The 22,652-nt window shown below is 42.5% G+C and overlaps 1 protein-coding gene across 2 annotated transcripts; it reads right to left on the bottom strand.

Moving 5' to 3' along the window:
* Nucleotides 1–5,046: 5,046 nt before the first annotated feature.
* On the bottom strand, nucleotides 5,047–15,000 carry PRLHR (prolactin releasing hormone receptor). 2 transcript variants are annotated; one of them, XM_077182824.1, is made up of 3 exons: nucleotides 14,807–15,000; nucleotides 13,432–14,694; nucleotides 5,047–8,444 (listed from the first exon to the last, which is right to left on the bottom strand). In XM_077182824.1, exon 2 carries the CDS (start codon nucleotides 14,506–14,508, stop codon nucleotides 13,474–13,476), a length of 1,035 nt encoding a protein of 344 aa, XP_077038939.1. In that variant the 5' UTR covers nucleotides 14,509–14,694; nucleotides 14,807–15,000; the 3' UTR covers nucleotides 5,047–8,444; nucleotides 13,432–13,473. The 2 variants fall into 2 exon arrangements, with proteins under 2 accessions (XP_077038939.1, XP_054493730.1); XM_054637755.2 differs by having other exon boundaries at nucleotides 13,432–14,640.
* Nucleotides 15,001–22,652: the final 7,652 nt, after the last annotated feature.

Raw genomic sequence — 22,652 nt, 5'->3', positions numbered from 1 at the left:
GTTGTGAAAATCTTACAAAGTCCTCGATTCAATTCAGCTTTTAAAAGTAGATGTAGAAATGAAGGAAAAAAAGTGTCATGGGTAAATGAGTAGTATGAAGCAGGGCAGAACTCTTCGACTCCAGCTCTTTCTTTGAGCAGCACAGGGACACTGACATGTTCTCTTCTCAGCAGGTCACAATTAAAAAATAAATGCTGGAGAAGATTTTGAAATATGAGGAAAAAATCACAAGTTCTTCAATTTAAAACCAGAGAATTTGCCTACAGAATGCAGTGACTAAATGAGGCTTCTGTCACAACTATCAAAGAACAGCAGGAGCAAGAGGAGTCAAAATTTTAAAAAGTGAAGGGACAGGAAAGGATTTTACAAGTGAAATCAGGAGTAGCAAGAAACAATTCTCAATATACATTGAGAAACAAAGGGAAAGAGACTGCACAGGTTATTAGTTCATCAGCAAATAAAAGAAGGGGTCATCAGCAAATAAAAAAAGCCAGGAAGGCCAAAGTTCTCTGTGTCTTTTTTTGTGTGTTTTTAAGGAGAAAAGACTAAGTGCAAAGACTTCAAGAAGCAGCAGCAGAGCAGGGTGAAATCCACATGGAAAAGCACAGGGAGGCAACAGCACACACAGAGAACTGGAAAGTTTCACACTGCCTGAGCCTGATGCATTTCATCCCAAGATGCTGCAGAAGAATATGATAGAATTAATGTCAAAAGCACTTAGGGTTATCTCAGGGAAGTCATGGGGTGTAAATAAGCATCAGAAAACTGGAGAGGAGCAAATGTATTCAGTTTCTAAGAATGGAAGGAAAAGATTAATCAGGGATTTGTCTATCAGTCAGCTTGCCTTCAAATGCCAGAAAATCCTGGAAAGCACAAAATCTTTGTGAGCAGTGCAAGAGAGCAAGGCAATGAGGAAAGTCAAAATGGATTTTTCAGCTGCAAATCCTCTCACAGCAAACTCATCTCTTTTTATGAATGGGCCCTGGGCCCGGATGGAGAGGAAACAATAAACAGCATCTAAAGTCACAGAATGAGCTTTGATACCCTCTCATTCAAAAGGGAAAAAAGTGGGTTCTGCATCAGACTCTGGCATGGCACAGGCTCAAAAGGCTGAATAAACATGCTGGACTGATGAAAATGCAGCAATTTTCCTGCAATCCAGGATACTCTTTTCTGAACAAAAGCCATGACATGTGCCTTTAATGGAGGAACATTCATGCAGCACAACACTCAAACACCCCTTTGAGCCAGAGCATGATGATCCATTTCCTAATGTCCTGTCCTCCCACAGAGCAATTAAAGCAAATGTTCTGTGAGAGCCAGCCCTGCTGGAAGGGACTGTGATAAAGAAGGGATCTGCTGCCTCCACTAATGGCACTGACTCATTTCCCAAAAGCTGAAACCACTACGTGAACATCAGTAATGAAGGGCCTGACACATTCTAAAATTCCTTTCCCTATAACTGGCCAAGATTGAACCTTCCCTCTGAGCTGCACATGAAGCCAGTGCAACATTGATTCAGCACTTTCACAAACCTTTTAGCATGGGCACAAAAACCCCAAAACTTTCTGCCATAGCTTGTGAGAGTTGCCTTCACTAGCTAAGATTGCTGAATTTTAACATCATTACTCTTATCTAGTTACATAGAACACAGGCTTAGCAAAAACATCAACCATCACAAGCAATGTAACCTGTTATTTACTACAGAAACAGTAAATAAATGCTAGGGCACAAATCACAGCCTATGTTAATGCAATTCCTGTCTGTGCTGGCAGACCATGGTTATATTTCTGAAAATATATTAGAAATAAACCACAAAAAAGAATCCAAAGAAAGTGTAGTAAATAGGAATCTATCAAGTGTGAAGGGACAAAAAAGACCACCCTGAAGTCTCTATGTGTTCTGCTCATGAAAAGCAATGAGTTGGTAGAGTTACTTTCTTCCTCCTTTGCTGTAAATATCACATATTAAATATTAATTGGTTTTCCTTGGAGATATACAAAGGGATTTGCACTAAAATCAGATGAAAAGAGTCAGGAGAACAGGAATAAAACAGCTTTGGAGAGCTGGGAAACACCAGAGCACCACTGGTGGGAACCAGTGTGGTGCTCCTGTTTCCCATGGTGAGGCTGGAGGGGTGGAGCACACTGGATCCTCAGGTCCTGCACAAGCACAGAACACATTGTGGAGTACACAAGTCCTGTTGTGTTCATGGATGCAGCCCATTGGTAGGGGGAGTTTTGATCGGGTTTGTTTGTTTGTTTGTTTGTTTGTTTGTTATTTCTATTTTAATGATCTTTCAGTTTTGGGGGTTTCACATTGTCTTTCTGGTAGGGTAAATATGTAGGATAAAAGTGAGCTTTATTGGTTTGTGTTGTCCTGATTTGCACAGCTCTTTTTTGTGTCTATGCCAGCAGACAGAGTTGTGCTGGACAAGCACGGATTTCCTTGGGGATGAGTGCTCCTAGGTGTGCAGGAAGAGGGAGTGGGGAAAAATATAAAAACTGATGATCCCTTAGAAGCTCAGCAGATGAAACAGTTTCAAGCAATGGCAGTAAAATTTCTGAGTGCTGGCAGGGATTTGCATGGTGTGTGCAATGGGCTCCTTGAAGATGTGTGATTGCATCCAGAGGGTGAGGCAGACTTCACTGGGGGCTGCTGGCAGGGAGAGGATTGCAGCATGGCTGGAAAGTCACACAGCAGCCTTAATGTTCACATTCCCACTCCCAGACTGTCCAGGGCCAGCAGGGTTTGGTGGTGAGGCAGTGAGGGGTTTAGAATTAGGAGCTGTCCTGAATTGTCCTTCCTGCCCTAATGTGTCCTCCTTCTGCAGGTGTGGACCATGCTGGGGAGGGACTCTGAGCTGTCCTGATGGCTGCAGACCCAGAGCTGCTCTGTGCTGCCTGGCTCTGGAGCTGGCCCCAGGCCACAGTGCAGTCACAAGAGTCACAGCAAGCACCTCCGTGTGCTCCCTGTGCCCTCTCTCTGGTACATTCCCTTCTGCAGATTTTGGGTTTTACTTAACATAAATCCTGTAAGATTTTACTTCTTGCTGTCCTTTTGACAGTAATGGACCATTAACTAACTGGAGATAAAACTGAAAGCATAAATCCCTCTCCTTTAGGGAATTAGAGAGCAGGTTGAGGATGCAGGCTGTGAAAGGCAAGAGGAGCTCACTGTAATCTCAGACAAGACCTGATTTACTGTCCCTGGCAGGCATCCCCACCTGTGCCAGCTGAGGAACATGAAAGCAGAAGTTGAGGTTTGTGCTGCAGGACAGTTGGCATCTGCCAAGGGAAAGCCTTTAGCCCTGGTGATTGAGCTTGTTTGCCAGGGTCTTCCCTGGGAGACAGTGAGGGGAGTCTGGGCTGCTGAGGAGTTACTGCAGAGACTGATGCTGACTCTGATTGGAAGTTGGGTGTTTTTATCTTTTTTGAGGCAGGGTGAGATGAGAAGAGCCAGAGCTTTGCTCATGTTAGAGGTGAGGGAGGAAAAAGCACAAGGAGCCTCTGCCCCAGGGGAGTGCCCAGACTGCTCCCAGCCAGGCAGTGGGATGATGAGATGATGAGGAGATGATGAGATGATGAGATGAGATGAGATTATGAGGCAGCTCTGCAGGTTGGGGTGTACCAAGTCCAGTTCCCAGGCCTTTCCCTGGGGTCTCCAGTACATAGCTCTGCTATGTGTCTGTGGGAGTGAGTTTGCTGATGACTCCCTTCACTAGACCTTGAGGTCAGCCCCTACTGATTAAAAAAGTTAATTACCTTCCTCTTGCAGGAATGACTCTATTTTCAAGGTCTTCCAGGCCATTAATCAAGCATCTTCTTTTGAAAGCAGTTTTAATTAAAAGTAAGTCATCTTTAGGGCCAGGTGGCCAAGTCAGAGGGGGATGCCTTCAGAGACCTCACTGGGCTCTGTGTGGTGAAGGGAGTGCTTCAGGTTTATGCAGCCCTCACCCCCAGCCTTCCCCCCACTCCTGGTGGGTTGTGAGTATTCTTTTTAGTGTCAATCTGAATATTTAAACGCAGTTTAAAATCTATAATTTATAGGCAAATCTCAGAAGAGTTCAGTCACCTCTTGGTGCTGAGGGTGTCTCTGAAGCAGCCCCCACTGCTGTGCTTTGGGGTCAGACTCAGAGGGTCGAGTGAAAGACTTAAAATGTCAAAGTTTGTGGTCAAAATTAGATATTTTGTCTTTGATTTGATATATTTTCAAGTTTGTTTAATGTTTTCATTACCACATCTCTCAAGTGCCCCTGGTCGTGTCCAGGAGGTGGCAGTGGAAGAGCATCCATCACTCCACAAGCACAGGGAGCTCACAGCTCACCAAGGGCAGAATCAGGGACTGCTGTACCCCACAGCACAGCAAACAGCTGCAGTTTGGGGGGTTTTAAGAGGTACCCCTATCTGGGATGCCCCAAGTGCCAGAATCTGTGGCTCCATAGTTAATAGCCTGGAAATGTGTAAGGAAATTTGTTCACTTGAAAGCCAGGAGGAGAAAAGCTGTGTGTAATTGCAAAGAACTGGATTTCAAAGCAGTTTTAATCATTTTAATTACTCAAATGAGTAAAACATCTGCATGTCAAGTCCACTGCAACTGACTAAAAAGCATACAGGATTCTCAGAGTGAAGCAAACTAAACAGAATAGTGCCAACATCATGCTTTAAGTTCATATTTGTTGATGAGCCTCTAGTCCCCTTTTTAACTGCCCTCATGCTGGGATAACTGCCTCCCTAGAAATGCACAAGGAGGTATTGGAGAACTGAAAAGTTTCACACTGCCTGAGCCTGATGCATCTCATCCCAAAATACTGCAGAAAAATATGACAGGATTAATGTCAGAACCACTTGGGGTTATTTTAGGGAAGTCGTGGGGTGTAAATAAGCATCTGAAGACTAGAAAGGAGCAAATATATTCTGTTTCTAAGAATGGAAGGAAAAGACTAATTGAGGATTTGTCTATCAGCTTACCTTCAACTGCCAAAAAAACCTTGGAAAGCACAAAATCTCTGTGAGCAATGAAAGAAAACAAGGCAATGAGTCAAAATGGATTTTTCAACTGCAAATCCTCTCAGAACAAACACAGTTCTCATTATGAATGGGCCTTGGCCTGGACAGAGGGGAAGCAATAGAAACCATTTAAAGTCACAGAATGAGCTTTGCTACCTTCTCATTCACAAGGGAGAAAAGTAATTAGTATAGATTGGACTCCTTGCTCAGGCAGATCCCAGGTTTGCAAACAGGAGACACAGGACATGGCCTGAAGCTTGTGTAGTCCTCACCTGCCTGTTCAGATGGCCAGGGCAAGAGGAAATAGGTGAGGTGATATCAGTAGGAGCAAGAGACCCACTTGGAACCAAAAAAGGGGACAATAAATCCATGGGAATGAAATCTGAACCATTTTTAGAAACAACACAACAACTATGGACAGCATTTTAGGACTCTGAGAGAAATGGGAGGTCTAGAATAAGGGTAATATCAAATTCTTCATACACCCACAAATATTTTTTATCAAATTTCATTAATTCTTTTCTGTATTAATTTTCCATGGAGATTAGGAAATACTTTTTTACTAATAAAGCAGCCTTTTTTAATTGGCTGCTTTATGAGTATCAGATACTTATTTTATTTTAATCACTGTCTTGCATATGTGGGCTCTGCCTGACTTCATGTAATTGCACCTCCTGATGACACAGCCTTGGGGAACTTGTTGTTTAATCAGCTGAACCCTCTCTAAAGCACTCCCACCCACCCCAGCCTGCAGCAGCACTGTCATTTTTCAGCAGGGGGGGTCCTGTGTGTGCTTAAAGGCTCTGCCTGCTGGGCTGGGGGGGCAACTGATGGTGATGGAAGGGCACTGTGTTCACCAGAGGCTGAGTTCTGCTGGGAAATGGGATGTAAGGGTTGCTGGAGGTAGGGAAAACAGGTTTTGTTTCTCTAATGAGGAGAGAATTGGTGAGAAAACAGCTGACTAGCAGGTTCCAGGGAACAAGGAATAATTTACAAGAATACTTTGGTGAATAAAGACCCAGCCACTTTATGAAATGTTTTAATGCTGAATGCTGAAGGGAAACTGATATTAATTTCTTGTGAGGAGGTGATGCTTGATAAACCTACTAGCTCCAGTTAAGAATTTAGTTTTAGCTGTATGTTAGGATGATAATTGCATGTATTTGTGCTTAGCCCCATGGTTTGTGCCACATGGACTCCAATCTCCCAGAGCTGTTAGCAGGAGATATCTCAGATCTGGGATTCTTCCTAGAAACTGTACAAAATGTGTGGAGGGAGAAACTGCTGCATCCCTGAGGGCCTCTGATCTAGAGGGGGAACAAAACAAAGTTTTTCTAATTCCCAAAAGGGAACTTGGGAATATTGTATAACAGAAAACAGGTTGGAACTTCCCTTGTATTCTATTGTCCTTCTGCTAATGTAGTTTAGAGTAATCTGTAGGGTTTGTCATTTCTGCAACTATTTTTAAATAGGTAAATTGTGAAACTCAGTGAAATTGTAAAACTCCACATTACCTTTTATCGACCTCATTGAGTCTCAATATTTGAATGTAAATAGCTTCAGATTTAGAAAGCTGTACTGACACTCTTCATTTAGTTTTCATTCACAACTGTTAAAAATTTTAACACCATTCTTGTGTCAATCCAGCCTTCTCCAAACCCACCTTCCATCCCTGTTTTTAAATACTTCATGTGAGAGCTGGAAGAGAAAGTGCTTGCCTAATTATGCCTATTTTCAATACTGTAAATTAAGCTGATCATGTGAACAGTTTCTTCATTTAGCAATAAGCAAAGAATGTTAAGGACTGTGAAATAATGCAAATTTTGTCAGACACTGTACACAAGGTTTTTGGGGGGGTAAGAAATGTTTGGAACAGTACTTTCCACAATGCCTTAAAAGCAAAGAAACCCACATTTTTGTCACTACAGCAAAACACAGGTCTTCAAAATCTTCCTTTCACGTTTTCTATGTTGTTGTCAGAACTTTGACAGGTGATGATTTGCATTTCCTCTGTCCTCAGTCTGTGACAGTTTTCCAAGAGGAGGTAGTTTCAAAGCAATTTAGAATTAGCTGTGACAAGTGACAATTGCATGGGTGGCACAAAAGGCTTTTACAAATAGACATTATTTTATGCAACAGACATTAATACATGTTTTAATGAAGGAGTGATTCACAATGATAATATTATTGACTTGTTAAGATTTAACAGGTCTGCCATATGCTGTCGAGTGCTTCAGATGGTTTCAGATTTTTTTTTTTTTTAATCTATGCATATTAACAACAGATGTTGAATTTTAAAATGATTCAATAATCAAGGGGAAATCGTTCCAAAGCTGAGTGTTAATTTTGTCGTGTAATTATTTGAAATTCTTTGTATGTCTTATATATTGGTTATTTAGCTCATAGCTAGCTCTTACACATGATATTTTTTGTCATCTTGCTTCCTCCAGAGTTTCCTCCAGTTGCTGAGGAGTGGGTTGGCCGAACACTTGCCTTGGAACTCCATCCCTAACCTTTCAATTCCTTTTATTAACAAAACCCTTTCACAAGTGCATCTGCCCTCATCTCCTGTGCCTCTGGACTGCACAGAAATGGGATGTTCCTGCTTTTGCCTGGCTTGCCCCTGTTGCACTGAGGGGGTGAGGGGAGGGAAGAAGGACACCACAAAGCAAATACACTGAGCTGACACGCCACAGGTGAGGGACCCCGCTCTCAGAAGGATTGAGTGGCTCCTCCATTGGTACAGGAACAGCCTTGGGGTGATTACAGATTCACCCTTTGGCTGGTTATTGATAGCTTGAAGATCAGAAATTTGGTTTTTTGCTTTCTTCCTTGCCCTGCCTCCAGGAGCTCAAGTTGAGGTTGGTTCACAGCACAACCTGTTGCTTCTCCTTCCCACTCCTGAGCACAGCAGGTCACAAACTCAGCTGTGGGTGGTGGCAGCCTGGGACAGTGCACCGTGGCTCCCATGTCATTTGCTCTCTCGTTTTCACCTGTCTCATGGGTGTGATGGAGTAAATAAACACATCTCCAGTGGCTGGGAAGCTCTAGAAAGAGAGACAACACCTCGAACTGATCATCCTCCCCAGAGCAGAGCTGCCCTGGGCTGAGCAGCCACCTTTGTGCTGATGCTGCTGGGGAGAAGCTGAGCTGCACTGAGTGATGCCCAGCCCACCCCCAGTGCCAGCTTCTCACAAAGCACAGCATTAAAACCCCTCCTGCTGCTGGGAGCCACCAGCTGCCTTTCCAGCATGTTTTCTGGAGGTCCAGAGCTGTGCTCAGAAGGAGAGGCAGAGCCCATCTCCACACTGAAAGATGCAGGCTTCTCTTTGCAGTCCTCCTGCTGCTGCTTGGCTCCTGCGCCTCATGGAAATGTAGGAATTGTAGGAAATGCAGGTGTAGAGATTTTTGGCATCATCTCCTTCTGGATGTTCCCTGCAGAAATTAAAAAAAAAAAAAAAAAACAACAACAAAACAAAAACAAACAAAAAAAACCAAAACCAAAACAACAACCAAAACCCAAGCAAACAAACAAAACCGACAAAAACAAACAAACAAAAAACACAGGTAAATTACAATGTGATAATTAACATAAACAAGATGCAAAGGATGGAGAGCCCAGTCAGTTTCAAATAGGTAGCAGAGATCTCAAATTGATTTCCAATGGGCTGAAGACACGAACTGGGGAGTTCTTGAGTGTGTGCTTTATCATTTGTATAGATTACTAACTCCATTGACTTAATTTGACAAAGCAAGCTGTAGAGAGGGAAAGTCAATCCTGTCTACTTCTTGGTGAAGAAAGTACATTTATAGATCCTAAAGGGACATAACTCCCGATGAGATACATTTGAGCTTCATGCCCTTTACCTCTCACTTTTTGCCCTCTAGGGAGGCAGCCTGACTATCAAGTAGTTATTCCTGGATCATTTAGGTTGGAAAACACCTCTAAGATCATCAAGTCCAACTGTTAACCCAGCACTGTCAAACCCCCCACTAAACCATGTCCCCAGGTGCCACATCTTTTAAATCCCTCCAAGGATGGTGAGTCCCCCATTCCCCTGGACAGCCTGTTCCAATGCCTGACCAGCCATTTGGAGAAGAAAATTTTCCTAATATCCAATCCCTGTGTAATCCTGTGTGGGTTCCTAAAAGAGAGAGCACTCAGATGTCTTTTTCTTCCCCAGGGAGCAAGAAAATAATAAAACAATAAGAAAATTCCAATATTCCTGATTTCAGGTGGCAACAGCCTTGAGGGTCCTGCTTCCACTGAGTAGCTGCTCAATGGCTTCAAAAGTCTGGGGGAGAGTTAGGGGAGCAGGGAGCAGAGAAAAAAATAATAGAAAATTTTATTGAAATCAATCTGGAGAAGCCTGTCCCATCTGGTTGTCACTACACATTAATAGACTTCAAACCTTCTCTTGAGACAGGGATTGTGAAAATTATTTCCAAAGGAAAAGTCCCATGGATACCTCAGATGCATCTGCAGCTCCTCTCTGGGACTTTCAGTGAAGCATCTTGTTGCTGTGGAGGGAAATCAGGTGCAAAGGATCAGAGTTAGTGATGGTTGTGACCCAAAATGAGGTCACTGGGCATGGGGAGAGTATTTACTTGAGGTAAACACAAAAGCCAGAGCTGTAAGTATCAGGCCAGGCCAGCTGGAAATCCACACAGCAAATGGCTCAGTTCAGAGCCTGTGTGGCTTGCAGAAAGAGAGAAGAGGGTACTCTTCATTTTAAGAAGCCCTTTTCCCTTTAGAAATCTCTCCCTCTCTGTATGCCTTCCATGAGGCAGAAATGTTTGCTTTGATCCTTGAGCAGCCTTTTCTCCAGGGCAAGGAGGAGTAATGTGAATTTTTTTTCCTGAGAAAAGAAAAAGTTTGTGAGCAGTGAGAGGGGAGGGCTGAAGGTAAAAGCTTGTACTACATTTCTTCATGCAGAAATGGCCAAATGGCAGTGGCTTTACCAACAGAATGTTGTTTTTGTCTTTACCCTCTTCTCATCTGCTGGGGAGATTGATTGATGCATTGTACAGTTCTCTTTCACATTTTTTTTATCCCCAGATGCAGGGGCACCATTTTCAGCTTCTGTCACCTTAAACAACTAACTACAACTCACCATTGACACCTCAACAAGGAAAATTTGCTGAATTAGAACTGTACAGAGTTTGTTCTGGTACAACTATACCTGTTGTCCAGCAGGTTGGAAAGCCCCCAGCTCTCCCCAGTGCATCTGTCAGCTGTGAAAGGCTCACCCTGCTCCTGTGAGGGATGCCCTTATGGCAGGAGCTGCTTTTGCCCCCCAGATAAACTGACCTTCCCCAGACCTGGTGCAAATACAACTCTGAGTTTTCTTCAGCCAAGACCGAGGAACATTTATTTAAAGCAATGCATTTGCTTTAAATAAATCACCACGTTGGTTTTTGGTGACTGTTCTGAGTAGATATCCCTGAAGTGAGGGAAAGACCAACTCTATCTGATCCTAACTGAGGTTTTATCATTTTCCTTCGGTTGCCTGAACTCAGCTTTAGTGAGCTTTGGTCACTTTCTAATCTAATTCCTGATCAAACACTGCCTTATTTTTCTATGTGTTTTATGAGTGCATTGAGTTTTAATGCCAGCCCCACTCTAGGCCACAGGGAGTAGTTAATGTTTGATCAAGCACTACAATAGTTAATAGGTTTATCAAGTTTTGAACCAAGCTACTCTACAAAATAAAAGCGTGCCATGATTTCTTAAACAGCAATTAAAAAATATTCCACCAAAAATGCCTCAGTGATGAGCCCTGGTCCTTCCAAGAACTGCAGAAGTTCCCTGGAGAGGGGTGGAGATTAGCAAGAGCATTTCACATGACAGCTTTCAATATATTTATTTGAATAACTGGATTACAGAAGTGCATCAACATGCCTCTAAATCTCATTACTGTTTATTGCTCTGGATATCAGACAGAACAATAATTAAATTGGGCAGAGATTCTTGGGGCTCAGTTAACAGAATTGGGGCACAGTGAATGTGGCTGTGCTTTGTTCTCTGCCCTATGGAACCCCCAGACCTCTAGCTCAGGACTGGACCTCCTTTGTGCAGAAAGCCTGAAAAAATGGCATTACAGGACCACTGAGGTGGACCAAGGAGGCTGTGGAGGACAGAGAAGGAGCTTCAGGAGCTGGGGAATGCAGATAATTCCAGGGTGCATCTGAAAACCTGCTTGTGAGGAAGGCCTGAAATGGGGGCAGGCTCTGAGCTTTCTGCTGCAAATTCACATCCTGACAGAATCAGGGCATGTACAGGTTAAACCAGCACTTAGATGAGGGTGCCAGCTGTGCTGGGCATCTCCAGGAGCTGCCAGACTTTGGCACTGCTCTGAGAGCAGCTCCAGAGGCAGTCTGAAGAGAGATTGCATTTGTCACTGTGGGAACAATCTGTGCACTGAGCAACCCTTCATTTCTGTCTCAAGGAAAAGCAAATAGAGAGAGAAATCCTTGTTTGCTTCATGCAGCTCTTGGCAGTCACCATCCCCAGTCATTATCGTTCAAGAGAACACGAATAAGTCAAACTGCAGTGATGGCAAATGAGGGGAGAATATGATGTGTAAGGAGGAAAAAATCCCAGGACTGCTGTGGTTTAGAATTCTGGGAAGACTCCACTGGGCTTTGGATCCCTCTGGGTGACAGCACTGTCTGTATTTAGCACAGGAGGTTGTAGACAGTTTCAGTTTGTACAGGTCAATCTTAATTGACTTCTACAAACTGAAAAAATAGCAGTTTGAATTTACTTAATTTCACAGAAGAAAAATCTCTAAAAATCAGGATTTTTTGTTATTTGAAGCTGCTTTTTGCTTTGTTGTTTCAGTGCTCCCTTGGTGTCCTGCTCTCTGTACTCTTTAAAAGAGTCCTGAAAATAAGATTGAAAAGCTTTTAAAATTAGGTTGGTTTGTTCGGAAGTGGGCTTTTTGCCTTTTCAAAGTGGCCAGTTATTCCAATAATTTACTATTTTGAGCTTCAAGGAAAAACCATTTCCTGAAATTCAGCAAAAGCAAAACACTCTTTAGAAGGTCACTCAAATCTTTAAATAGAGGTAGGAAAGGCAGACACACATAATCACAGAGTGAATGCAAGTAATACACAATTTAAATGGACCTTCTTCATTCAGTGCCTCTGTAATCAGCTTTTAATGTCCTCATTAGCAGCACTAAAACAACTTGAAATTGTAGCAAGTTTGTGAAATGGGATTTCAAACGTTTTCCCAACACTTTTCACAGGATGTGCATTCAGATCTGGGGCGTTTTTTATCAGATTAATTTTACAGAAAAACGACGAGCAAAATGATTTTCACAGATTCACAGTAGGATTAGATTTACAAACTAAAGCAGCCATCCTCTCTCTCCCCGTCCCCTCCTGTCCATTTGCATTGCTCCCAGCAGAGAAGTCTCTGTGCAGGTGTGGTCAGAGAGATTCCCTTGCTGACCATGGCCAGAGCTGCCCCTGGATTGTGCTGCTTTTTTGCCTGATGGCAGTTCAGTGCCAGCAACTTTCTCATGCTATCCCAGATTGCAGCTGAGCAGGCTGGAAGAAACCTCTCAGAAATTTGTCCTCTGCACTTAACTGTTATACCAGATATTTTCAGGGAGGAAGAAACTAGAAACCATTAGGCTGATTATAGCTTCTAACTCCCTTTGAAAGGTGAATGTCAAAGGAAATTGTTTCTTCCCAAAAGACTCATCCAAAGGAGAGCACCTGCTCATCCTCTGTGTTTGGCAGCTCTTTCTTGGACTGGCCATGCAATGCTCATGCTTGGCTCAATATCCACAGCCCCTTCTGTCCCTTGGGGCACCTCTAGAAGGGCAGTGCCAAAGCCTCTGGCTCTCTCTGGAGATCAAAGCTGAGGGCAGCATTGACACATGTCAAAATCAGCTCCTCAGGGAATGATGGAATTCACCTTGGTGCTGTCAAGGCTGTGAGGACAACACAGCTGACTTGCAGTAGGGTCAGCAAATTGGGGCTGCATGAGGAAAAATTTTGGCCCTATCCCAAAAAGGGCTACAGGAACGCTGTGAGTTCTCCACCCTAGAGCCTGTGCTAAGGAATGGACTCTGGGTAGACACACAGATTTAATTTTTACCCAATCCAAAACACTCCCTCTTTGAGATATTTAGGTTTCCTATTCATCCTTGCTTCTCTTTGTCCCCAAAACCCATGTTTGTACTGACAGTAATATCTAACACAGATAGAAAGGACCCCTGTATTTTATTGTGCTTAGATCACCTTGGCATCTAACTCCAATCAAAGCAATAAAGATATTATTGAGGCATGACATCTGCCTGTCATTCTCCATTAGAAGTGGAGGTGCACATGGGACTTGTGTTGTTATAATTGAGCCCTAAGGGCAAATGTCAGGAATGAGGACTAATTAAAAGCGGAAAAGACTTACAATGTTCATGTACAAAGGAGGTGCACTCCCACCAGCTCTCATTTACAGCACCACACTGGCCATAATGCAGTTTGTAGCGGGTCCAATTTTCTTCTTCCTCCAGGCAAACATTTTTTTCAGCTCTCCCCTGAAGCTGTCATGGAGCCAGGCATAGAGGAAGGCATTGGTACAAGCAGACATCATTGCAAACCAGTGGCATAGCAGCTGGATGAAGTTGAAGTACTGCTTGTCAATCAAGCTGATGTCAATGTCCTTTATCATGTTGAAGATGTGCAGGGGCAGCCAACAGACTCCAAAGGCTGCCACCACTAAGACCAGCAAGCGAAAAGTCTTTCTCCTCCTGGCTCTGTCCCACTCAGCTTGGCCCTGGGTGACATTGCCTGGGACTACACGGTTCTTCAGCTTGACTGAGATCCTCAGGTAGGACAGGGAGATGACAGCCAGAGGCAATACATAGGTGATGATGAGGGTGCTGTAGGCGTAAGCCAAGCGATCTCTTTTCATGTGGAACCAAAACTCCTCGCAGATGGAGAAGTCCAGCTCCGGGAACTCTGCGTGGTAGGTGTGCACCAAGGCTGGGGCAGCCAAAGTGCAGCTCAGCAGCCAAATAGCAGCCAGGATGTAAGCACAGATGGGGATGGTGAGCCTCCTGCGGAAGGGGTACACCGTGGCACAGTACCTGTCCACAGCTATGACAGTCAGGGTGAACACAGACACAAACACCGTGACAGGTTGCATCAGGAAAACAAAGTAGCACATGAAACGCCCGTAAACCCATCCCCGGGGCTCAAAGGCATAGGCCAGGGTCAGGGGCACACAGGTGGCACACATAAGCATGTCTGAGAAAGCCAGATTGCCTACCAGAAAGTTGGTGACATTGTGCATTTTTTTTGTCTTGCAGATGACATAGATGAGAAGGTAATTCCCGATGACACCAATAAAAACCACCAGCGAGTAGCAGGGGATGATGAGTGGCTTGAAGGACTGAACAAACTGGAGCCCTGAGAATAAATTGCTGGTGTTGCTGTGAATCGCAGAGAGGAAGCTTTGGGAGGTTAAATTGTCCGAATTCATCATTTTCCTCCTTTTGTTGTCCGCCGTCAGCTGAGTGGAGTAGTTAGCACTGTGCTGCTCCTGCACTCAATCAGGGGGGATAACAGATGGATCACTGCCTGTCCAGAGGTTGCCACATGGGTAGTAAACAAGCAGCTGGAAAAGCAAAAGGTGAACTTGTAACCCTTGAGAGGCAGCTTTCAGCAAATCCTAAGAAAAATCAAATAAAACCAATTTCCATTAAAGTCCTCCTGTATTTACTATTAAATCTAGCTTTTGACAGCATGCCACTTAATAAACATTTAATACAGTGAGTACTTACTGCTGGGGGTTTTTAATCCCATATGATTTTCCTGTGGATGCCAAGAAGTGCCCTAGATGTCTGTCTTCTGCAAATCCAGGAGCGTGTGTCTGTGTGTGTGTGTCAGAGAGAGAGAGAGAATATATGAGTGAGAAAGAGGGCGATGTGCATTTACAAGCTAAGTGGAGATCACTGTTTTTAAACAGTCTTCACTACTAGGTCATGACAGATTTATGTAGAAGCTTTTATCCCCATTGGCTGCCCTGGGTATTACGTTGGTCTTTGTGTGTTTTTTACTGGTAGTAATTAGTTCCAGAATATCCTTTCAAAAATTCCCCTCTCCTTCCAGTGCATCTATAATTGCCCTTCACATCTAAAAATCAATTTACTTTCATTAACATGAACCTGCACAGTATCTAATCCTAGATTAGCATTTCCAGAGCCCCCGGAGTGTCCAAAAATACTACCTGTAATTTCGTTGCTATAATGTGACGGTAAAATAGAATTTTAATCACACGCTGAAGGCAAATAAATGTTTATGCCACTAGAGGGTCTCAGCTATGTACCTGCGAATGAAGTTAGGATTAGAAATGTGCATTTAGCTTGTAGCACAAAGGATCTTATTTTACTTAAATTTATTTTCCACTGGTGCTCCAATTTTTACTCACCCACTATGGCTATTTTCAGTAGGATTTACACATTTTAAAAAGTAAACAAACATGTGTGAGCATCTCAAAGGAAATTTTAGCATCCCAATAAGTTAGATGTAAGGGTTTACCTGCAGATAACTGCAGCAAACTTCTACTAGTATTTCAGCTACCCAAAAATATTTGGGGTGTTTCTTCATTCCTGTGTTAGATTTGCTAACCTTTTCTATACCAGACAAATGCTAACCAGTCTGTAAAACAATCTATAGTGGTTTTGTTTTGTTCAGATAGCAGAAAAATCAGGATAAGTGCTTACAGAACATTTAATTATAAATCCCCATCCAGCTCCTGTCTATTGTTCTAATTCTCCCTTAACTCTTCTCCATTTCAACCCAGGACCAGGATCTCATCTGGTGAGAAACAGTGAAAATCCACTGCATCCATTTGTACCAGCTAGACTAACTAAAAAATATCCATGGAGCAGCCTAACTGCTGAATGCTTCAGAGCAGAAAATATTGTAAGATTCTGCAAGGCACTCAGGGGATTTAGACACAATTTTAAATGACAGTTTATGTCCTAGTCAGACTAAGGAAATATTAACCCATCATTTCCTGGGAGGCTATGGGCAGAACCATACCCTTTTGATTTGATGTCATTTGATGTAAATCAGAAGCTTAAATAGACTTAACTTTGTCCTACTCCTTTCTCTAATCCTAAAACAGAAATTAATCTCGTGTATCCCTTGTTCTGATCAGAGACATTATGCTTGTGAAGGATGGGAAATTCAAGTATGGCAAGTGCTGGCTCTGTGCTGCAGCATCCAGGGTTAGATTATGCCATGGACTGGAATATGGCTGCAATTCCAGCCTGAGGGGAGAATGAGTATGTAACTCCATTGCTCACGAGTGTCATCCTTCACTGCATGCCTATAGTCACCTAGCCATGACCCAGACTAAAAATAGGATATTATACCCCACTTCAGAGTCCAATCTCACCTCTCTGAGCCATATGGGACCCAGGGGAATTCAGTACCTGTTTGTCTCTACATACCCAAATCCAGAATATGAGACACCTGAGGGGAGAGGTTGCAAAGAGGAACTAGGAAATCCCTACTGCTGTCACCTTACGGTGCAAGCACACTGCTTGGTGATAAGCAGCATGCTGCAGAATTCCTAACACCCATCAATTCAATTGCTCCATTTAATGGGGGAGAAAAGCATGGCCTGGTTTAAAGTAGGATTGCAGTAGGCTTTGTACATGGCCCCTTGTAGAAGACAAAACTTAGAAAAATGAAGGGGGGCACATGTAAAAGGCTTTGATACTGCCCACATCCTTTCATACTGCCCACATCCCTTCATACTGCCCACATCCTACTGGAATGACAAGGCTTGTGCAAGGAAAGAAGCCTCACAGTAATATAATTGTAAATGAAATAATTGAAAATTTCATTTTTAACTCAGTGAATTTTTTGTTTCATTCCCAAGAGCTGCAGAGTAGATCCTGTAAATATCCTCATTGTATTCCTATGAGAAAAAGGTTAATTCTTCACTTTGTGAGAAAAATCAAACACAATATCATCTCAAGAAGCCTTCAAGGTCACCTTAATGCTCGGGTCACAAAACAAACCCTATATATTCTTTTATTTTATGCTGTACCAGGCAATGTTCCTGCATTTTCCCATGTCTTTAAATTTATTTTTTTCACCTCTGAAACCAGTAACCAATACACCTTTTGTTTGAAGGCTCCCACTTATTTCTCTTAGTGATTTTCTGTTTGTTTTGGCTTCAGGCAGAAAATGTCTTCAGTTCTGCTCTATGCCACAGTCAAGGTCTGGAAAGATAATATTTAATAAGGGCTTGAATAGAAAAGGTATTCCAGCTATTTATCCCAAGGAAATCTTTTCTCCTTCAAAAAGGACAAATATTAATTTTGCTGAGAATTTCCAAGGCTATCTGACAGAGTCCTTCCTGAACAGACTATAAGTCCTTTTCACATGCAGAATTTCCTCATTAAAAGAGAAAAGGTCACAGAAACTGCATTACTGTCATATTTTGACATTCCAAGTGTATCAGGGTGTCACGCACAGGAATGATGATGAGTGTCTGGTTGAAGCCCTGGTTGTCCTTGATGTTATGTTATATGTAGAGCCAGACCAACACTTCACAGAAATGTTTAACAGCTGAGCTTTCATAATCTCTTATGGTAACCTGTCCAGCCCCACACAGAAACTGAGTACAGACATTGGAAGTTGCTTTAAAGCTTTACAGATCAAAGCATTTTCTTCTGTCATTGAAGTCTCACAGTTTCAGCTGTTACTTTTCCATGTTCTTGTTTATTTGTCTTTTTTTCCCATAAACCACAACTTTTTTATGCATCACAGATCTACTTTAACAATTCTCTCATATTCTTCCAGGAATGTTCTGTGCAGAACAGCTCAGGTAATACTTGCAGAGCCTATAATAAAACCAGATGATTTGCATATTTTGAATGATGTCAGGCTGGGGGTTCCTTTACCAAATTCTTCATTTGGCCAGCCAGGGAACAAGATTTTATTTCACACAACAATTTCAAGTCAGGGAAGCTTGTCCTTCACACATTTAAGCATATAAATGCATCCTGTTTGTCCCTGTGAGACATCACAGTCCCTAAACTCTAGAACCATGTTTACAACTTGGGGGGGGGGGAGTTATTTGTTGTTTTGGGGATTTTTTTTTGCTGGTTAGGAGTTATTTGGTTGTTGCTGCTGCTTTTCTCAATTTCAAGGCATCAAACTTTGATAAACACAGGATTTAGTTTAAAACAATTAGCTATAGATGAAAAAGAGTACATAAAGTGAAATTCCTGTAGTCTGATAGCAGATTTATAGGACATTTTAGACTGGATTTAAGGACAGAAGAAAGCATAGAAGAGAGAGAGTAGACAGAATAGGACACCAAAGGAACATTTCGTGAAATTACCTTTCCATCTATGTTGTTAAAACATATGATTTTCTCAGCATAGAATATGTAGCAGCTTTCAGTTTGGGTTTGTGTAACTTATGAGAAACCATCATCTATACCAGAGGAAATATCCTAAGAAACTGTGAGGCAGGAAAAGAACAGCAGCACCTACAAAGAAATTGGACCAGAAGACAGCAACTATTTGTGGTGCTCAAGAACCTTATTTAGGATTGACCAGCCTTGGCAACTCTTTTAATTTTACCATGTTAACACAAAAAGCAGGACTGCACCAAGTAAATTTGGTAGAAACACCAGGTTTGGAATCAGAGATGACATAGCAGATGACTGCACAATTAAGCAGTGAAACTTTGAAAGCCTAAGGGAGAATAAAAGAAAAACCTGTCATAAAAGACAAAAAGAAAAACCTGTCATAAAAGACAAAATCAAGGTCACCATAACAATAATTTTCACTGTGGCTTAGGACATAGCAAATTGTGTTGTGGGTCTATAGAAAGGAGCAGGCAGTGCATTTGAAATGCAAACAAAAGAAAATCTACTGCTCTGTGAGAGTTCTCAGGCTGAATTCACCTCTACTTTCTACAACCTCTGGACAATTTTGTTGCTATAAGTGTCTATTCACCAGAGCAGAATTGCTCTGTATTCTTTAAAAGCACTGGGGAGGATAGTAAACTCCAGGGCAGGAAAACACATACTTAGAGAAAGGAATAATGAAAGAACAAATTCACTTTGGGCAAATTTAGGATGGAAAGTAGAACATTTCTAGGTTGGAGGGCAACAAATTGCCCCTTGTAATTGCTTGCCTTTTGAGCAACCAGTGTATTATTATAGGAGATAAAAACATCCATGTGGACTGATTTCTTGCTTGGTTTCAGGAGGTTCCTTTCCATTCTTCATCAACACAGTCTTCAGACTGTACTCACTCCTACTTGAAAATAACTCCACTATCACCGTTTTCAGTAGTGATCCCATTGATAATAGGAAGATGGAATTCAAAAGATAGAATTAAAATTTATATACCTGCACACCCACACGCATGGGCACAGCTCACACTCAGTCTTATTATGTTTGTAGTATTCTTTGTCATTTTTCAATGGGGAGCTTGTTGCACTAGTGCCTGTGAAGATTTACTACAACAGCACTTAAATATTTGCCAGACAGACTTTTCCTGTTGCTGGTCTCAGCACCTGCTCAGAGCAGCTGATTTATAAATCAGGAAGAAAGGCAGGGTCAGCACAGTCACTCTGTAAAATCGTTTCAGCCACAAGGAGCTTCAACCAGTGCAATCACTGATTCTTCTTTATCTGATCTGCCTTCCTACAAAATTACTGCTGAGAGACTTGATACAAGCAAGCCTGATTCCCCCACATCCCCAAACCCTTAATATTTTCTTTCTCAGCCAAACCCACACAGGAATTAATGACCAAGAAAGGCTGATTTGTTGTTTCTCTGTGTGTTTGTGCTGTTGTTGGGGGAGGAGGGAGTTGGTATTTTTTAATTTCTAGGTAAGCACAGGAGACATAGGTTGAACATTATGATGACTAAAGAGGTATTTGTGTTTAATATGTGCTTGAGCATGCTAAAGTACAATTTTGCTGAAAAATAGGGTCTGGCTAACAAGTGTGACCATCTCTGAGTTGACTGGACAGACAGCAATAGAATTTCAGATTTTTACTACAGATTCTTCTGTCAACCCATGATGGAAATAGACCCATATCATGTTACAGTAAGAGACAGCTGCTGTCTTCAGCATTCCCATGGACAGAACTAGGAAACAAGCAAACAAGCAAACAGACAAACCCCTGGGGCAAAATCTTTAGGAATATCAGAGCTAGAAGTTTTCTTCTTCATCTATAACTGTAATTTTAGGCAATACTGCTGACACATTGTGGTAAAATGCTCTTTTGTTTTTAGAGCTCAGTCAGAACTCACCTGGGAAAAGGTATCTGCATGTCTCTGATCTAAAGGCTGTTACAAGGAAGGATAAAAATGGAAAAGTATGCAGGCAGATTTGCATACCCATCAGATTCAATTCCTACCACTCCAGAAAAACTGGCATTTCTGCTCTGCTCCCAGGTCCTGAAGGGATGCAGAGATCAATGCAAACATGTGCCCTGAGCCAGAGCAGACCATGGGAATTGGCTACCATAAACATCTGCAGATTGGATACTGAGCTATGGAGAAATTTCATGTTCCAGCTGTTCCCTGCATCCCTGAAGAGCCGGGAGTCAGGGTCCCTGCACACCCACCCCAGGGTCTTGTAGCAGTACAGCCTGGGGCAGCCAAGGGCTACCAAAAAACCCCAGCAGCTGAGGCTTGAGGGGACAAAATGCAGCCCTGCCCACGACACTGCTCTGCAGCACCGCGGAGAAACACCTGCCCCTCTGCAGCGCCCTGGGTATCGGTGGAGAGGGGCTCGAACATCTCCAGGAGGTTTCCCGGCGCCTGCAGCACCACGGACAGCGGAACTCCAGCACCACGGACAGCGGCACCTCCAGCACCACGGACAGCGACACCTGAGCCGCAGCTTCACCCCGCCGTTGTGGAAACCAGGGCACCGGGAATATTTCTCTGTCTGCTCTGGGGTGCCCTGACCCCCAGGGGAGCACTGACTTGGACCCTCATTCTTGGAGAAAGTTTCCCAGACTTCAAGATAAACTAGAATCCACAAAAGGGTGAAAGAGATTATAGAAAGTAGGGTAGGTGTATCACTTGGTGAGAAATTTAAGTTTTGGGATTTTTAGTATGTTGTGGATGGAAGCAAGATGGAAGGCACAGGGTGTCGTCCTAAGTTTCTTCTTCATGCTTCTTCCTTCTTCTTCTTGGGTTTGGGTGTCACACTGTAATTGGGCAGAAAAGTCCCCATTGTGGGCTCTGTGGGATCAGTTATTGGGTTAAAAGGGAAAATAAACTGGGTGTCAGTCCTTAATTGGATAGTTTAGTCTTAAAAGACCTTGTAACAAGAGATTGTTGCCATTTTGTGCCTTCTAATGAAAAGCTGCCAAACTCACAGTAGTGAGACTGTTTTACTGATAAGAAATAATAAACACCTGAGTCCAAACAAGAATTACTGTCTCAAGTGCCTTCAATCGAAACCCAGAAAAACCAACAACTGGTACCCCCACAGTGAGACACCTCATGTCCCTCTGCGTGTGACAAGGCAGGACAGCCCAGAGCACCCCTGAAAGGCTCATTTTATCAGCACTGCTTCCAGCTCAAATCCAACAGCCCCTATCAGGTACTGTGAGGAAAAACAGCTCTATCCCAGCAAAACCCAGCACACTGCCCCATCCCAAAATTTCCATTTACCCTGGTGATGGGTAAAGGACAGAAGAGATCAACAGCTACCTGATGTTCTTTAGCAACCATGTTGCCATGAGCAAACTTGCTGATTTCATGGAACAATGAGTTCAATTAATATTTGTCAAACAGAAATGAAAAAAACCCAGAGGACCAACATCATTCCAGCTACCCTTAGTTGTTTATAAAAAGTAATAAAATCCAACTTCCATTTAATTAACTATCCCACTAACAACAATCTGCCTGGGAGCTTTAAAAGCTCTTAATACTAAAGGTTTTTCTGGAGGACTGTCATCTAGTTTGATTATAGTTTGCATAATAATATTATGTAGAGATAAGAACACTATTTAGAATTGAGTTGTTCTGCTCTCTCATGCAAATTCCTGTTTATAGAAAAAAAAAAGAGAGGATAAGAGAGATTGGACTTATATAACCTACATCATCAGAATAAAATTTAACAGAACTTTTAATGAAGCTTTATGCATGTTTTCAGTATGGTTACATTAATTATAAGGAAGGGATGTTTTAAACAATAAAATAAAACTTTTTATAGCATCTTCACAGCCAGACTGGTTTATGATCATCTCCCTTCAAAATGTAGAGATCTATATTTGCTCTCAGGAATATTCCCTCACTCTGTGTGTATGTGTATTGATCCTTCCTACCTACACTTCAGCACCTGGGTTTATTCTCTTTCTTTGTCTGCACTTCTCTTCCACAGTTGAATTTGGTTTTTTATTTTTCTCTGCTCACAGCAGCCATTAAAGGCATCGACTGTCAGATGAGTAAAAGAAGTCAAGAAGGATAAATGCGGAAGGAATTAGAGGAACACAGAAGATGAATGATCACTCCATGATGACTCCTACTTCCATTACTTGCCCCCACACACCACTTTTGCTGTTTATTCTTTCTTGCTATTCTGATATGAGTAGCTGGTTAAAAATGGCAATATTACTCACTAA

Source organism: Agelaius phoeniceus, chromosome 9, assembly GCF_051311805.1.
Source record: "Agelaius phoeniceus isolate bAgePho1 chromosome 9, bAgePho1.hap1, whole genome shotgun sequence".
In the NCBI taxonomy this organism is placed as follows: domain Eukaryota; kingdom Metazoa; phylum Chordata; class Aves; order Passeriformes; family Icteridae; genus Agelaius; species Agelaius phoeniceus.
Note: the sequence above shows the minus strand (reverse complement) of the source record. Positions and strands in the feature narration are given on the sequence as shown.